The sequence below is a fragment of the Haplochromis burtoni genome, unplaced genomic scaffold (genome assembly GCF_018398535.1).
Source record: "Haplochromis burtoni strain Fernald_Lab_line unplaced genomic scaffold, NCSU_Asbu1 Contig_7, whole genome shotgun sequence".
NCBI classification, from domain to species: domain Eukaryota; kingdom Metazoa; phylum Chordata; class Actinopteri; order Cichliformes; family Cichlidae; genus Haplochromis; species Haplochromis burtoni.
Genome location: NW_024582368.1, coordinates 4,859,672 through 4,874,013, shown reverse-complemented (window position 1 = coordinate 4,874,013; position 14,342 = coordinate 4,859,672). Strand labels below are relative to the sequence as shown.

Below are 14,342 nucleotides of genomic sequence, written 5' to 3'. Positions count from 1 at the left end.
AATAACTGCACTTTGTGTTCACTCAGGTTATCTTTTTAACATTAAAATCTGTTTGATTTTCTGAAACACTTAAGTGTGAGGATTGTGCAAAAAGATAAGAATTCAGGAATGGGGCAAAGATTTTTTCACAGCACCGTATACATCTTTTTATGTTCAGGCTTTCAGAAAATGGTCCATACAGACCAATCATGCCTTACATTGTCAGTGTTGCTCATGTTTTTTTTAAGGGAAAATTGCCAAGCCAACACTACAAACTAAAACGAACCTGTTATGTCCATTCTACAGATACACACAGCAAAGCGGAGACCCACGTCCTCCCACCAGCCAAAATGCCCTCACACAATAAGTCCATGGTGAGAGTTAGTCAACTCAGATAGTGAACAAAAATGTAAAAATTTAAATGTAAGGTGAAGGTCATTTTTTCCAATGAGAGAATTTGCTATATTCTGCAATGGAAATCCTCCATTGTGGATCCATCGCTGAAGATCCAGAGAAGAATTAGCCAGTATGCAGTGGACGAGAGACCTAATTGTACCCAAACAGGTTTTTATAAAGCCCCCCCCCCCCCAAAAAAAGGCGAATCTCATCCCAGATACATGGAAGCTCCAGGTTCTGTGTCACATTTCATTACAAAGAGGGGGGTTGATTTTTCAGCTTGCTCCACAGCAGTGGTGTCTAATGTAATCTGTGGATTATTTTAAACAATGCTCATCTTTAAATCAAAGAAGCATAAAGTAGGTGTAGCAGGTTGTGCGTTTTCTTGGGATAATCTTGCAACTGTAGTCATGGTCACAGGATGATGTGGGAAGAACTGCTTTAAACACTAATGAATCAGTAGGCGGCACAGTGTTTTTCTTTTGTGTTCCACCACGTATTAAAGATGATCATGCTTACTGGACAAACTCACTGGCATTTATGTCTTTTAGCAACAACATTAAAACCATCTGCCTACAAATGTGTGGTTTCCTCACATGCCAAAACAGGTCTGTCCAAACAGGGTACTGACAAAGACCCTGGGCTTGCAGGTTTTTTGCTGTGGCCATTATCTTCAGGGACTGGGATGTGCCCGGTCTTCAACAGCATTTAGACGAGTGGTACATCAAACTAAATATTGTTACAAAGTAAGATCCATATGAATTGCACTGTAAGAAAGTCATCAGTGTTACTCATTTTACCTTTATTGTGTTTTAATGTAGGAACTAACATGTGTTAATGTTATTGCTACTGCATTATCTTACCATCTTTGGCATCCAATATTGAACTTGAGCTTTATTATGTTAAAAAAATCATAAGGCTAAGGCATGAGAGATGGTGCTATGAAATGTCTACGGTATAGTTTACATTTTTTCCATCAGCTGGAAGGAGAAAGTGTTGCTGCCTGGCGCTCAAGGACACTTAGGTGAGGAGAAACACATAATTTTGGCAGTAACTCCCACGACATCACTACTGATCACTGCCATTGTGCAACTTACATAATAATAATAATTAAAGAAAAAACATTCAAGGACACAAAGATAAGAAGAGAAACAACTGTACTGCAAAATCACTGCATTTTATTGTATTTTTTTTTTGGAGTTTTTAGGTTGATTTTTTTTTAAAGACGTTTGAAACATTTGTGATGGCATCATTGCTGTTATAGCCTCTAAAAGACCTTGAATAACCAAAGTGCTAGAATAGTTATATTTCAATGGCTTCACTCTGTTAGTAAGAATTGTACATCAAAAAATCTGCTCAGGTGAAAACACATATCAAAGAAAATTAACAAAATTGATACTTCAACCATATCAAAGTATCCTCTACCCCCTGATTGACATAGTAGTACAAGGGGATGTGGTACAGCACCCTATCTGACTTCCTTTAATACTCCCACCCAAAAAAACTGAAAAAAAAAAAGTTACATAGTTTTCATGTCCACAGCATAGACATCAGCATACTGAGCCATCGCAGCAGTAGAACACCACACTTTAACTACATGGGCATCTAATGAAAACTGATACATAAATTCCTAATGTCATGTAAAGTGTGTAAAATAAAACTTTGTCAGTGAGCTAGTGAAAACAATTCTATTCGACACTGCATATACAGACTCTCAAGCCTAAAGAGATCACACAGTTTCAGAGTTAAAACACAATTTATTTAATGCTTAAATAACTGGTTCTGACCATCCAGTGTTTTGTCATACAATATGCTATTTGGAGCTACAATCAAACAATGTCTTTATGTGTCCTTAATGTGAGTAGGTTTTAAATTAAGGAAATACTTCACCAAAGAATCCAAAGTGAAATGCCCCAGTTTTCCTTTAATACCACAGCAGCCATTAGAAAACCAAACTGAAACACTGCTAAATGTTTACAAACAGTCTTACAGTGTACAGAGACTCCTAAACCTTATAGCCAATATGCACAATACAAGTATAATTTTACAGCGAGCCAGCCTACTAGCATTTACATTCTGATTACTTCGTTCCTGTAGCAGAAGCTGCCCTCCAGTTTTACACAGACAGACAAGACATCACATCCTCAAGAAGCTAGAGATTTTTTTTCATCCTCACCCCAACATGATAAAAGCTTTAATGGTATCCTTTTTCAATTTGAAATATAAAATCGGTGACAAACGTCAGGGCTATATGTGTATAGTGATAAAGGGATTCATTTGAATACAGTGTTTTGCAAACCTGTAAAAATTGTAATTAAAATAATGTGAACAGCATGCATGAAAATATGAGTACTCTGAAAAGCTCCTTTTTTTTGCAGGATTAGATCCATTCCCACTTTGGGAATTACAGAAATTAGATTTTTTTTCTGGAAATTTCTTCTGTTAAAATCAAACCAGCTTTTTCATGTACAAACATTATACCTGTTCTAGTAATTAATTATACAAGAACCCGTGAAGTTACACTCAAATCTTTAAAAGTGAAATCGTTTCAGTAAATTTTGAAAGCACTTGAAAAGGTCACTCTCCTCAGTGCGTTCGCAACCAGCAACTTGTCCATTCGATTTAAAAGAATTATACACATTATAATTTTATATACAGGAAAAAAAGCTTTTGTGTTAGTTGTGTTTAAGTTTTAAAAAGGAAGGAAAAAAACCCCCAAACAATTTACATCCTGACAACAATGGGTTCAAGAAAAAACTATAAGGCGAGTGTTGAAGTTGGATTAGAAGTGTCCATTCGATTTTTCTTGTGTGTGTTATTGTGTCTACCTCATTCTTTTCACCCACCATGTGCATTGAGCTCTTGTGCCATCTTTGGTCACAGTTGCACCTGTGTGGTTGTCAGTAATGGAGTCTCTGTCGTTTTTCGCAACAAACGACGCTCCTCCAAAAAGCTCTCACAACACCAGTGGACCGATGGCACGTATTGTTTCACACAAAACAGGAAGCAGGATCAATGTCCACTGGTCCACCACAGTCAGAAAGTGAGAACTTCTTGGTCCTTTAATTGACAGGGAGTGAGTTTTTCATGCTCATGCGCAAGTCAGAAGGGTTGACTCCTTTCATGTGAAAGCCATTTATTTAGAGCAGATAGTGGCACACTGGACCTTGCTTTAAGTCCTCGAACCTGAAGTCTTAGCCCTCTGAACACTTGTTCCCAGGAAACGTTGAACTTGGTTCCTCTGTATCTGGAAGACAAAACAGTACGTTGCATATTGCAGCACATTTACTGTCACCCTCTTGAAGCTCATACAATACATTACAACTGACAGTGCATTGCCTAATATTGAGTATTAAACTGAATTCAAAGGGTGTAACGTGTACCATGTTTTTCTTAAGTGTTTCATTCCTTTGTATGACAAAATGACAACACATTAACAAGACCTGATGGTACGTGGGTTGTTATGGTGACCTCTGTTACCATAGAAACTCTTTGGCAGATTTTATGGCAGTGCCATCCCATTTCTGCGCAGATGGAATGATTCACCGCAAACATACGGGTGAGCAGCAGTAGGGATTAACAGTCTGGCCAGTGGGATAACAAACTCTTTTTGGATGGGACAAAGCTGTTGTGAGTTGGGGATTTAGTGGACAAAGAAAAGGCGTGGAGGGTTTTAGCGGGGCAATATAATGCTGAGGTGTGTAGTGACCCTCAACCCTGTTCCCTTTGTAAATGTTTTCTATTCATTCACACTGAGGGAACGCAGAGGACAGAAAATCTGCCAGGGGATAACCAAGCTCATGCCAGTTTCTTCTTTGCGTTGAGTTTGAACTATCTGACTAAATTGATGATTTCATTTACTTTAATACTGTGGATACAGGCATCTCATGTGCAGCACTGTGCAAACGTTTGAGCAGCTTCAGAGGTTCCCAAATGTGATGCTGTAGAGTATGTAAAGTATAGTATTTATTGAGAGTATGTAAAAAAAAAAATTGCTAGTTTTCTTCAGGATCATTCTCCTTTTGCATGATTTGAGCCAAGCTTTTGACTCTAGGGTATACAGAGACTCTGGTATACAGAGATCATGGTCAACCCAATGACTGTAAGGTGCCCAGGTCCTGTGCCTGCAAAACAAATCCAAATCACCCCCCTTCCGCTTTGACAGCTGGTATCAAGTGTTAGTACTGATGTGCTGCTTTTGATTTTTGCCAAATATGGGTCTGTGCAATACAACCAAACATCTCCACTTTGGTCTTGACTGTCCAAAGGACATTGCACATTAAGTCTTTCTGGTTTCTTCAGATGCAACAACCTAAACTGTGGTGTCCTGTTCTGTTTAGACAAGACAGGCTTTCTCTTAATGCCACATCCAACTTACTTATGATCAGTTGATCAACTGCATTTGATTAGCAGCAACTGGCTGCTATTTACCTTCTTCCTTCTTTCAAAAGCAGTACAGGTGTACTTTGTTTTTCACAGGACTGTATCTCTCGACAAGACATCTTTATATATAACTATTAAAAAAAGAAACAAACAAAATCTGCTATTTACTAGCTTAATAGTAAAACGTGGTTACACTGAACACGACTGATTACTTTGTACTACATTTCTTAATAAATAAAAGGTATAGGTTAATTGACAGGTAGGTTACTTTTGGTGCCTAAAATGATAGTTTGCTCTGTTCAAAGTTTAAAATCTGTAAAGCCTAGAAATAAAAACACAGAATACACTAATACAAAAGTGAAGGCATTAGGTGGTACTAGGTGCTATTGAATGCACCTGACTTCAGTTAGTGGGAAGTCAGTGAACAACAACGGATATGTACAACATGTACAGTAGTTAAAGCCTGGGGACTATGATGACTGTGTTAAGGTGAAAAAGTAAACTACGGTACCTGGAAGAGAGTAACCATCCCTATGAGTGGTGCTTTTTATCCCCTGATCTTCTATCATCTTTCCGCCTGCTATTCCTTGACCCCTCTCCATGCTGGAAAACACACATAGAAGTATACATAAGACATGGTATTCTTATCTTCTCATAGAAAAAGACACAAAAAACCCCACTGCAACCAAAAACACACCTGAAACATCAAAATAAGAGAAAGAAGAAGCAAAACTCAAATGTTAGTAATAGCATCATTGCAAGAGTTATAATTAGGACTTAAACCACACACCAAGTAGACACCTGGAAAAAGAATAATTATGCCATTATGGACAGAGCTGGAAACAAAAGGAGCTGATTGAGTTTCCTTAGCACTCATTAGTCATACTCTTGACTAATTGGCTAAATGCTTTAAAAGACCATTATAAAAGACCATTAGCACCACACAGTCAGGAGAACTGCAGTCAGCATCTTCTTTGTTATGCAAACAAAACAGACACCACACACTGTTAAAACACAACATGCAAGGTTGCAGTTCATATGATATTTGTATATATTTGCCCACTATGGAGATAATAGTCATCTCAAACCAGTTAATCCAGTGTTAACAGGAATTAACTTCACTGAATTCACTGGAGGAAAAGATGATTAAATCTAATTGACTCCCTCCCTCTTTGACTTAAAGCTGCACCTTTTACCACGTGTTACTTTCTTAAATAATCTTTAAGGTTCAGAAGAGCCTTTAATTTTCAAAGTGAGACTCAGAATTGTGGCCCGTGACTGCAAATTTCTTATTTAGATGAGTTATAATGTTATTTTCTTTTGTTTCAGACCCACTGTGATTCACTGTCATATGCAGCTTTAAGCCTAAAAATTGTATTTGCTGTTAACCTCCCACCCAAGTAGTTCTTAGACTGATGTCTTGTGACAGGAGAATAACAGCATATCAAAGGAATCCCATCTAGATGGTAGATTAATTGGATCTTCATGCGACCTCTGATGCATCTTCTTGCAGAATGGGACTGTGGTGAAGGTCTTTGTGCCACCTGTCACCTCCTTGGTTTTCTGGTGTGGGAGTAGACACCCGGCGAATAACCTTCCTTATGACCTGCTCAAGGCAGAAGAAAAGATCTGATGGTGCCTGATTGTATAAAAACACCATCCCTATGATGGGTATTATTTCAGAGCTGGATAGGAAATGGGAATTAAAGTACACATTACTTTTCTACTGATGAGGTTACCATCTTGGTCCATATAGTGTTCCTCTGTCATGGTCTCACCTGGGATATTCTTTGCTTCTTCTCCCTGTAGGTATTTGTGGTTAGCACGTGAATAAAAGCTTGCCAACTTCCTGAGCACTTTACACACGATTAAAAATAATCCATCACCATCACCACACTGAAACAAAACACCAGTGAGAATAATAACCCTGACAGAAAGAGGATGGATTAGTTTTCATTTATGAACTGTGACAGGGTCAGTAGAGCTTGTAAACAAACATATGCACAGTCATATCTAGACACACACATACACACAAATAGAATAAACCACCATTATACCAAGCAAGACTATTACGTATCACAGCAGACTGACCAGTCTAAACCAAACCAAACCACGACCCAGCTCAGCACCTGCTTCAGGCTTTCAGTGTACCTTTAAAATTAGACGGCGTCTGAAGATTCTGGTGGTTACTGTCTGTTCTTCCTCTGAACCGGAATCTACACTAACTCGCTGTGGAGGGAGGTTTTATACAAACGTTACACAACAGAGGGAGTCAAGTGGAAAAAAGAAGCACATGTGTAGGACAGTTACAGGTTGAAACATTTTTGTTGTTGCCCTTTATGCACCTCAACTCCATAGTTGGCTGAATCAGGAAAGACAACTTTAGAATAATAGAGAAGTTTAGTTTTCTTTAGCGTAAGATGTGCTATGTATTTCTCCTGTAGAAATAGAAGGCAGTATAGGACTTTAGTACAGAAAATAAACAAAGATTTCATCCCTCATTGTTACAGGTACAACAGTCTTTAGTATTACCTGGACTTTTTTCTCTGACATTAGTGTTCCCTCCTCTTTTCTGCCATTTGATGATTCAGATGAGCCGTCCTGAGGTGAGTGCTTTGAGTTGTCGCCGTTCTGTCGGGACCTCCCTGATTCTCCTCTAGATGAGGAGGTGATGGAGTCACTAGAGTTCTCTTGGCTGTTGGAAAAACAAACAAAACAACACACCAAATAAGTGGTCTGAGAGATTGTTATTTTGTGATTTTATTTGAGCATTGTACTTTAAAAAAAAAAAAGATTTTACCTTTCTCGTCTGTCGAGCAAGTCTGAGCTGACACTGCGTCCTGGCGTTGGTGGTTCCACATTGACACTGGATGAATCGCTGTGCCAACCTGAAAGTGAACAAAGGTCTTGTTCTGCATGTTCAATGTGATCACAAAGCTCCTGAATCCTGGACTTGGTCATCTCTTCGTTCTCCTCCTTTTCCTCTGAGCCACCTTTGTTCTTCACCTCCTCCAACAAAGACCCTAATGCTTCTTCTTTGATCTCTTTATCCTCCTCCTCCTCCTCATCTTCTTCATTGAGCTGAAGTTCCTCAAGTGCCTCATCCCAGGCCTGAGGGGAGAGGCGGACTACAGTCTGGTCCTCGACGTCCTGTTGTGATGTACTGCAAATATCCTTTTCACTGCCACACAACGTCGAATCCTTAAACTGCATATCTTCATGTGTATCATCTATTCTATCACCCTTACAGAAAACTTTCTCAGCGTCTCCATCAACTTTTCTGCTATCTGCTTCAAATGTGGCACAAGCTTTTTCCATTTCATGCCCATTTCCTGGCAGGTCATACTGCTCGTTTAACAGCTGTACATCTCTCACCACTTCCATAACATAGGCTGTCCCCTCATTCCCGTCATGAATATTGTCCTGCTGGTTACTCACTAAATCTTTCTCTTCCTCTTCAAACCCCTCTTTCTGTTCCACCAAATTTTCCTCTGTTAGTTTAGACCTATCTTTTGTTATCATCTCACATTTTCTTTCCACATTTTCAATTAAGTCTCGCTCTACCCACTTTTCCACTAATGCACTTCCCTCTTCCAACTCTGCTGCAGCCACTTCAACAACGTTCCCTAATTCTTCTGTCACTTCCTTTTCACCTCTTTTCAAACAAACATCCTGTTTTACCCCATTAAAGGGATCCAGCTGCACTCTTCCATCTCCAATTTGTGCTCTCTCTGGTGATGAAGGGGTTATCGATGAAATTGATGATAATGAAGGGGAAGATGTGGAGTATGCCATATCAACATCTAATTCACACATCGTGGGAAAGGACCGTGACCTGGGCCTGTGGATCGGCTCCATTTCTTGAAAAGATCGGTCCTCCTCCTCGCTCAATAGCAGCTGATCATTCAGGGCAATGTGGGGCTTTCTGGGCTTATAGGGAATAGGATCAGGAAGTTCAAATACTGGGACAGATAGGGTGAGCTCACAGGGTCTAGGGGGGCTCCTAGGGGGGCTTTCTGGCTCTCTGTTACTGGGCTCTAACTCTGGACTCCAAGGCAAGGGCTGAGGCTGGGTGTCAGCAAGCAAAGGTGTGTCTGGTTCTGGGTAATGGTGCTGTTGTTGGTGGTGTGCAAGGGAAGGATTGGGAGTGACGGGGAGGTCAGACTCCAGGAAGTAGGGATCAGAGTGCAGTGTGGCGGGGGACTGCAGCTCCACTAGAATGCTCTGATAATCTGTAGGTGACAGGATGAAAAATGTACAGACATACACACACCAAAGCATAACACAAACAATTTAACACCCGAAAACACACCATAACACCACATGACATGGACAATAGCACAGAGAATGAAATGTAAAGCATGTATCCAGACAACCGTTACCTAGGATGATTATATAAGGATACATTTAACCCTTTAAAGCCTGAAGCATGAACTAATTGCCAGAATTTTTTTTTAATGGAGCATTTATTGAACCTTCTAACAATTTAAAAATTGTCAGAAGGTTTGTGTTTTTTTATTTTCATGACTTTTTAAATTATAGATTCTCACTGAAGGCATCAACACTATGAATGAACACACATGGACTTATGCAGTAAACAAAAAAAGTGTGAAATAACTCAAAACATGTTTTATATTTTAGATTCTTCAAAATAGCCACCCTTTGCACAGATTACTGCTTTGCACGCTCTTGGGATTCTCTCGATGAGCTTCATGAGGTAGTCACCTGAAATGGTTTTCAAACAGTCTTGAAGGAGTTCCCAGAGATCATCAGTCCATTTCATCCCAAACCATCTCGACTGAGTTTAGGTCAAGTGACTGTAGAGGCCAGGCCATCTGTTGCAGTGCTCCATCACTCTCCTTCTTGGTCAAATAGCCTTTAAACAGCCTGAAGGTGTGTTTGGGATCATTGTCCTGTTGAAAAATAAATGATGGTCCAACTAAACGCAAACCGGATGGGATGGCATCTTGCTGAAGGATGCTGTGGTAGCCATGCTGGTTCAGTGTGCCTTCAATTTTGAATAGGTCTCCAACAATGCCACCAGCAAAGCACCCCCACACCATTACACCTCCTTCTCCATGCTTCACGGTTGGAACCATGCATGCAGAGACCATCCGTTCACCTTTTCTGTGCCGCACCAAGACACGGCACATAGAACCAAAGATTTCAAATCTGGACTCATCAGACCAAAGCACAGATTTCCACTGGTCTAATGTCCATTCCTTGTGTTTCTTGGCCCAAACAAATCTCTTCTGCTTGTTGCTTTTCCTTAGTAGTGGTTTCTTAGCAGCTATTTGACCATAAAGGCCTGATTCACGAAGTCTCCTCTGAACAGCTGATGTACGGTACAGATGTGTCTGCTACTGGAACTCTGTGTGCTATATATCTGAGCTCCAATCTCAGGTGCTGTTAACTTCCAATTTCTGAGGTTGGTGACATGGATGAATTTATCCTCAGCAGCAGAGGTGACTCTTGGTCTTCCTTACCTGGGGCAGTCCTCATGTGAGCCACTTTTGTCGTAGCACTTGATGGTTTTTGCAACTGGACTTGGGGACAGATACGTTTTAGCAATTTTTCAAACTGCCTGACCTTTAGTTCTTAAAGTAATGATGAACTGTTGCTTCTCTTTACTTAGCTAATTGGGTCTTTCCATAATATGAATTCTAACAGGTGTCAAATAGGGCTGTCAGGTGTACCAACCTGACTTCTGCATAACAAAACTGATGTTCCCAAACCCATTAAGAAGATAAGAAATCCCACAAATGAAACCTAACAAGGCAGACCTGTGAAGTGAAAACTATTTCAGGTGACTACATCATGAAGCTCACTGAGAGAAGGCCAAGGGTTTGCAGCGCTGTCAACAAAGCAAAGGGGGGCTACTTTGAGGAATCTAAAATATAAGACATATTTAGGCTTAATTATCAATTTCTTCTTTGCTACACAATTTCATATATATTGCTTCATATATTTGTCTTCAGTATGTATCTACAATGTAGGAACTAGCAAAAATAATGAGAAACCATTAAATGAGAGATGTCATATTTGTAATATCCAGTGTGCGTGTTTGTATAAGATGGAAGATGGTAGGATGGCTGGATACTAGATAAATAAAATAAAATGAATGCATACATTTAACTGTACCAGATCAGCCACAACATTAAAAGTATTGTGAGAGGTGAAGTCAATATTCTACTGGAAAATATTAATCTAAAGGTTGATATGAACTTCAAAATTAACAAAACTACATCAGTGAGATGCCCTGGAAAAAGTCCAATCTGGACAGAACAAGACACTAATACAGGCTTCATGTTGATCTCCTGATGGTTTAGAGCTGTCTGATTGTAATACTGGGACCTCCACAATATTGGTCAGGTGGTTTTGATGTTATGGCTGATTAGGTTAATATTAAACCTACTATATATAAAGAAGTATTTTATAAGTAGTAATCACAAATGCTGGTCGAAGTTGCTCTTATTTTAAAGATTTTGTCAGTGAGGTAAGATATTAAAAGTGGGAACTATTACTGACATGAGGCCTTATAGTGTGTGATGTGGCTAATATTTACCAAGGTGGTCTGTTACATGCTCACATGGGATAGACGACAGATGAGAGTTTTTAGTAGGAAGAAGCATGGAGTGGAAGGAGAACAAGATAAAGGATAGCAAATGCTAAAGGTATATTTCCATATTAGAAGGATCGATGCGGGTTTGAGTGGGAGGTGGATTGACTGAGGGTGCACAAGTACACTGACAAACAGGACAGGGAGACAATGAGCGGAGAGGCGGGGAAGAAGGACTTGGGCTAGGACAACGTGATCCTGAAGGAGAGATGGGAGGGAGGGTAGACATGGAAAGTGGGGACACTGGGCGGAAAGAGGAGGCCAGCTGGGTCACTAGGGACTCTTTGCTTGAGGAGGCAGTGACAGAAGGTGGGACTGTGCCTGGGGCTGTAGAGTGGATGGCTGACACAGGTATGGTGATAGGTTGAGATTGGCTAGGAGACATAGAGCAGGGTGCAAGGGTGAGGTTGGGCAGAGTTGTTGTAGGTTTGAAGGTATCACCCGTTTGACAAGTGACTGATAGTGCTTGCAAAAGGTCCAGAGTAGGTATGCTGAGTCTGGGGGAAGCTGGAGCAGATGTGGGAGATGTTGGGACAGATATAGCAGAAGAAAGAAAGGGTGATGGTGAATGAGGAGCAGGTGAAGAAGGTAAAGGTGAGGTAATAAGAGGGATTGGGGAAGAAGTAAGGGGAGAGAAAGGAAAGGCTGGGAATTGACGAGGGTCAGTATTGGGACACTGAGGGATGGGACATGCATGGGGAGAGGTGAAAACGTCGAACTCTGCCGGCTGAAATGGAGCTGAAGGTGCCAAGTCTTTGAGCAAAATGGACGACTCATAACTTGGCGAGCGGCGTGAAGGGAAGGGGTGACAGTAAAGCGCTGCTGAAGGTGTAAGGGGAGTGGGTGGAGGTGTTGGGGTTGGTGTTGGAAAGAAAGGACTGGGTGTTTGCAGGATAAAAGCTGCTTCAGGGCCTCCGGAAGTTAAGGGGATAATTATGCAAACTATGGGAAAGGAATAAGGTAAGATACAAAATAAGAGAGATAAAAAGAAACAAAAACTACATTAAACCCAGTGAAACATGCTTGCACAACAGGACAACGAGTGAATAATATGGGTGGATAAGGAGCAGGCATATGAGGATTTTGCCAACACATGACTCTACATTTGTTAAGAGCAGTTATGTGCTGTTATCAGCAGTGGATACTGCTGGTGGGAGTTGATGGGAGGTAGGAGGAACAGAAGGAGGAGGAAGAGGCAGTCTGGTTTCACAGAGGAAGACATTCTCTCATCTATCCAAGGAAGGCTCTGAGGAACTGGAGGAGAACTAGGAGAGCTAAACTAAGTCAGCAGAGAAAAGCAAACTATAGGGTTATATTATTTCTGTATAAGTCACACACTGAAAAACATTCAAAGCAATAGTTAACATGCAGCATGCACTTGAAGTGGAAATTAACAATGTATATTAATCTTCTGTGACAACTGGATACAGCAGTGATTTGCAGAGTATTTACCCTGAGCGTAATCTAATTTTAATGAGAGTTAATTTAACAGAAGCCAATTAAAATCAGTGCAAGTAATAAAGTGCTATATAAAAAAGTTTTCATTTAAACTAAATATTAAAATGAAATTGAAATGTAAAGCAGAAATTTCAGTGTCAAATATATTGTAGAATCAAAAGGAACGTCTTTGAGGAATGGTAAGACCCAGCTGTTCACACAAATTCTAAATCCGAGTGTAAATCACCACTTGTGATTTTGGTTTCACTAGTATGATACATATGTGATCCATGCATTGCCACAAGAAAAAGAAGGTAGCAGGGAGAGGTAAGAGGTCAGCTAGACAAAGCTAAACTTTACCATCAGCCTGATCCCGGAAAACAGCGTTATCATCGGCAAAACATCTTGTGCCTGAAATGTTACCATAGTCAAATATTGGCCCCTCCAGCAAAGTCACAATATCCATCCGATTGACTTTGGTCAGCACTGCAGTTAAGGCATCCGCTGAGGAAGAAGAGAGATTAAAACAGTGAAACAGGAATTTGAGCAAATGTAATTATGCAGACGTTTGGATTAGTCATAGCGAAACCAATTTTTTAAGCAAATATATTTTAGAGCATCTGGATGATTTTTCAAAAGAAAAGAGAAAAGAATAACAAAAAGAAAGCAGAAAACCTCAGTGAGGGGCGATAATAAGGAATGACAATATATGACTTTACCAGACAATATAAAGTACCCTGAGGCAACTATTGTTGTGATTTGGTGCTATATAAAAAAAACTGAATTGAAGTGAATTGAATTGAAAAATTGAAAAGAACTTTCAGGAGTAAATCAACAGCAGAATGACTGAAAAAGAATGGAAACAAAAACAAGAGTAAGTAAAAAGAAAGATGTATAGACATAAAAATAATCTTACTTGTGGCGTTTTTCCCTTCCCGACTGACCCATTTCTTAAGAAGCATGAAGCTCTGTGCTGTCAGAGAGTTCGGGTTCTCTAGTCTAATGTGATTGATCTCATCCACTGTGAAGTTCATCTCCCGAGCCAGCTCTGTTCAGACACAAAAACCAAGTCTAACATGAATACTCAAACTTCAGTGTTTTTCTTTTGCACTATCCATAAACAAATTGTCCATCATTTTATGTACAGTGGAAACATAAATACAAATACACAATAAAAATGATTTAAAAAAAACCTGTTGTTTTTTTTAAAAAAAAAGGTTTTTAGCATTAACTGATCCATCACTTTATTTAAAATTATTTAAAATTTCTCTCCTTTTTAAGGCTTTTAAACTTGGTATCTTAACGCTACATTATAACAGCGTATAGTATCAGAGGCTCTGGGTGACAGTCAGCCTGAAGGTGGCAGTAAATAACAAGGCTCGGGGGCTTGAGAAATAAATAAAGCAGTGGTTATAACCTGTCCAACTGAGTCCCAAGTGATCTGCAACTATAGCCATGCGCAAGTCCGTTCGCTCACAAGGACTTTGGGGACCTGGCAAGATAGAAGACATTGATTCATTAATACCAA

At 39.9% G+C, this 14,342-nt stretch overlaps 1 protein-coding gene across 38 annotated transcripts in view; it reads right to left on the bottom strand.

Annotated features, from left to right (window-relative positions):
- Positions 1-1,883: 1,883 nt before the first annotated feature.
- Positions 1,884-14,342, bottom strand: part of LOC102308332 (ankyrin-3) — a 118,015-nt gene continuing 105,556 nt past the window's right edge. For 32 of the 38 annotated variants that reach the window (XM_042225542.1, XM_042225543.1, XM_042225517.1 and 29 more), the window contains 10 exons: positions 14,232-14,306; positions 13,731-13,862; positions 13,175-13,318; positions 7,559-8,990; positions 7,291-7,453; positions 6,910-6,987; positions 6,478-6,561; positions 6,251-6,364; positions 5,270-5,361; positions 1,884-3,622 (listed from right to left, as the gene is read on the bottom strand). In XM_042225542.1, the coding sequence (XP_042081476.1) occupies positions 5,290-5,361; positions 6,251-6,364; positions 6,478-6,561; positions 6,910-6,987; positions 7,291-7,453; positions 7,559-8,990; positions 13,175-13,318; positions 13,731-13,862; positions 14,232-14,306 (2,294 nt within the window). In that variant the 3' untranslated portion in view covers positions 1,884-3,622; positions 5,270-5,289. Of the gene's footprint in view, positions 3,623-5,269; positions 5,362-6,250; positions 6,365-6,477; positions 6,562-6,909; positions 6,988-7,290; positions 7,454-7,558; positions 8,991-13,174; positions 13,319-13,730; positions 13,863-14,231; positions 14,307-14,342 lie in introns of those variants that run through there. The other 6 variants (XM_042225616.1, XM_014337448.2, XM_042225562.1 and 3 more) reach the window with 5 other exon arrangements.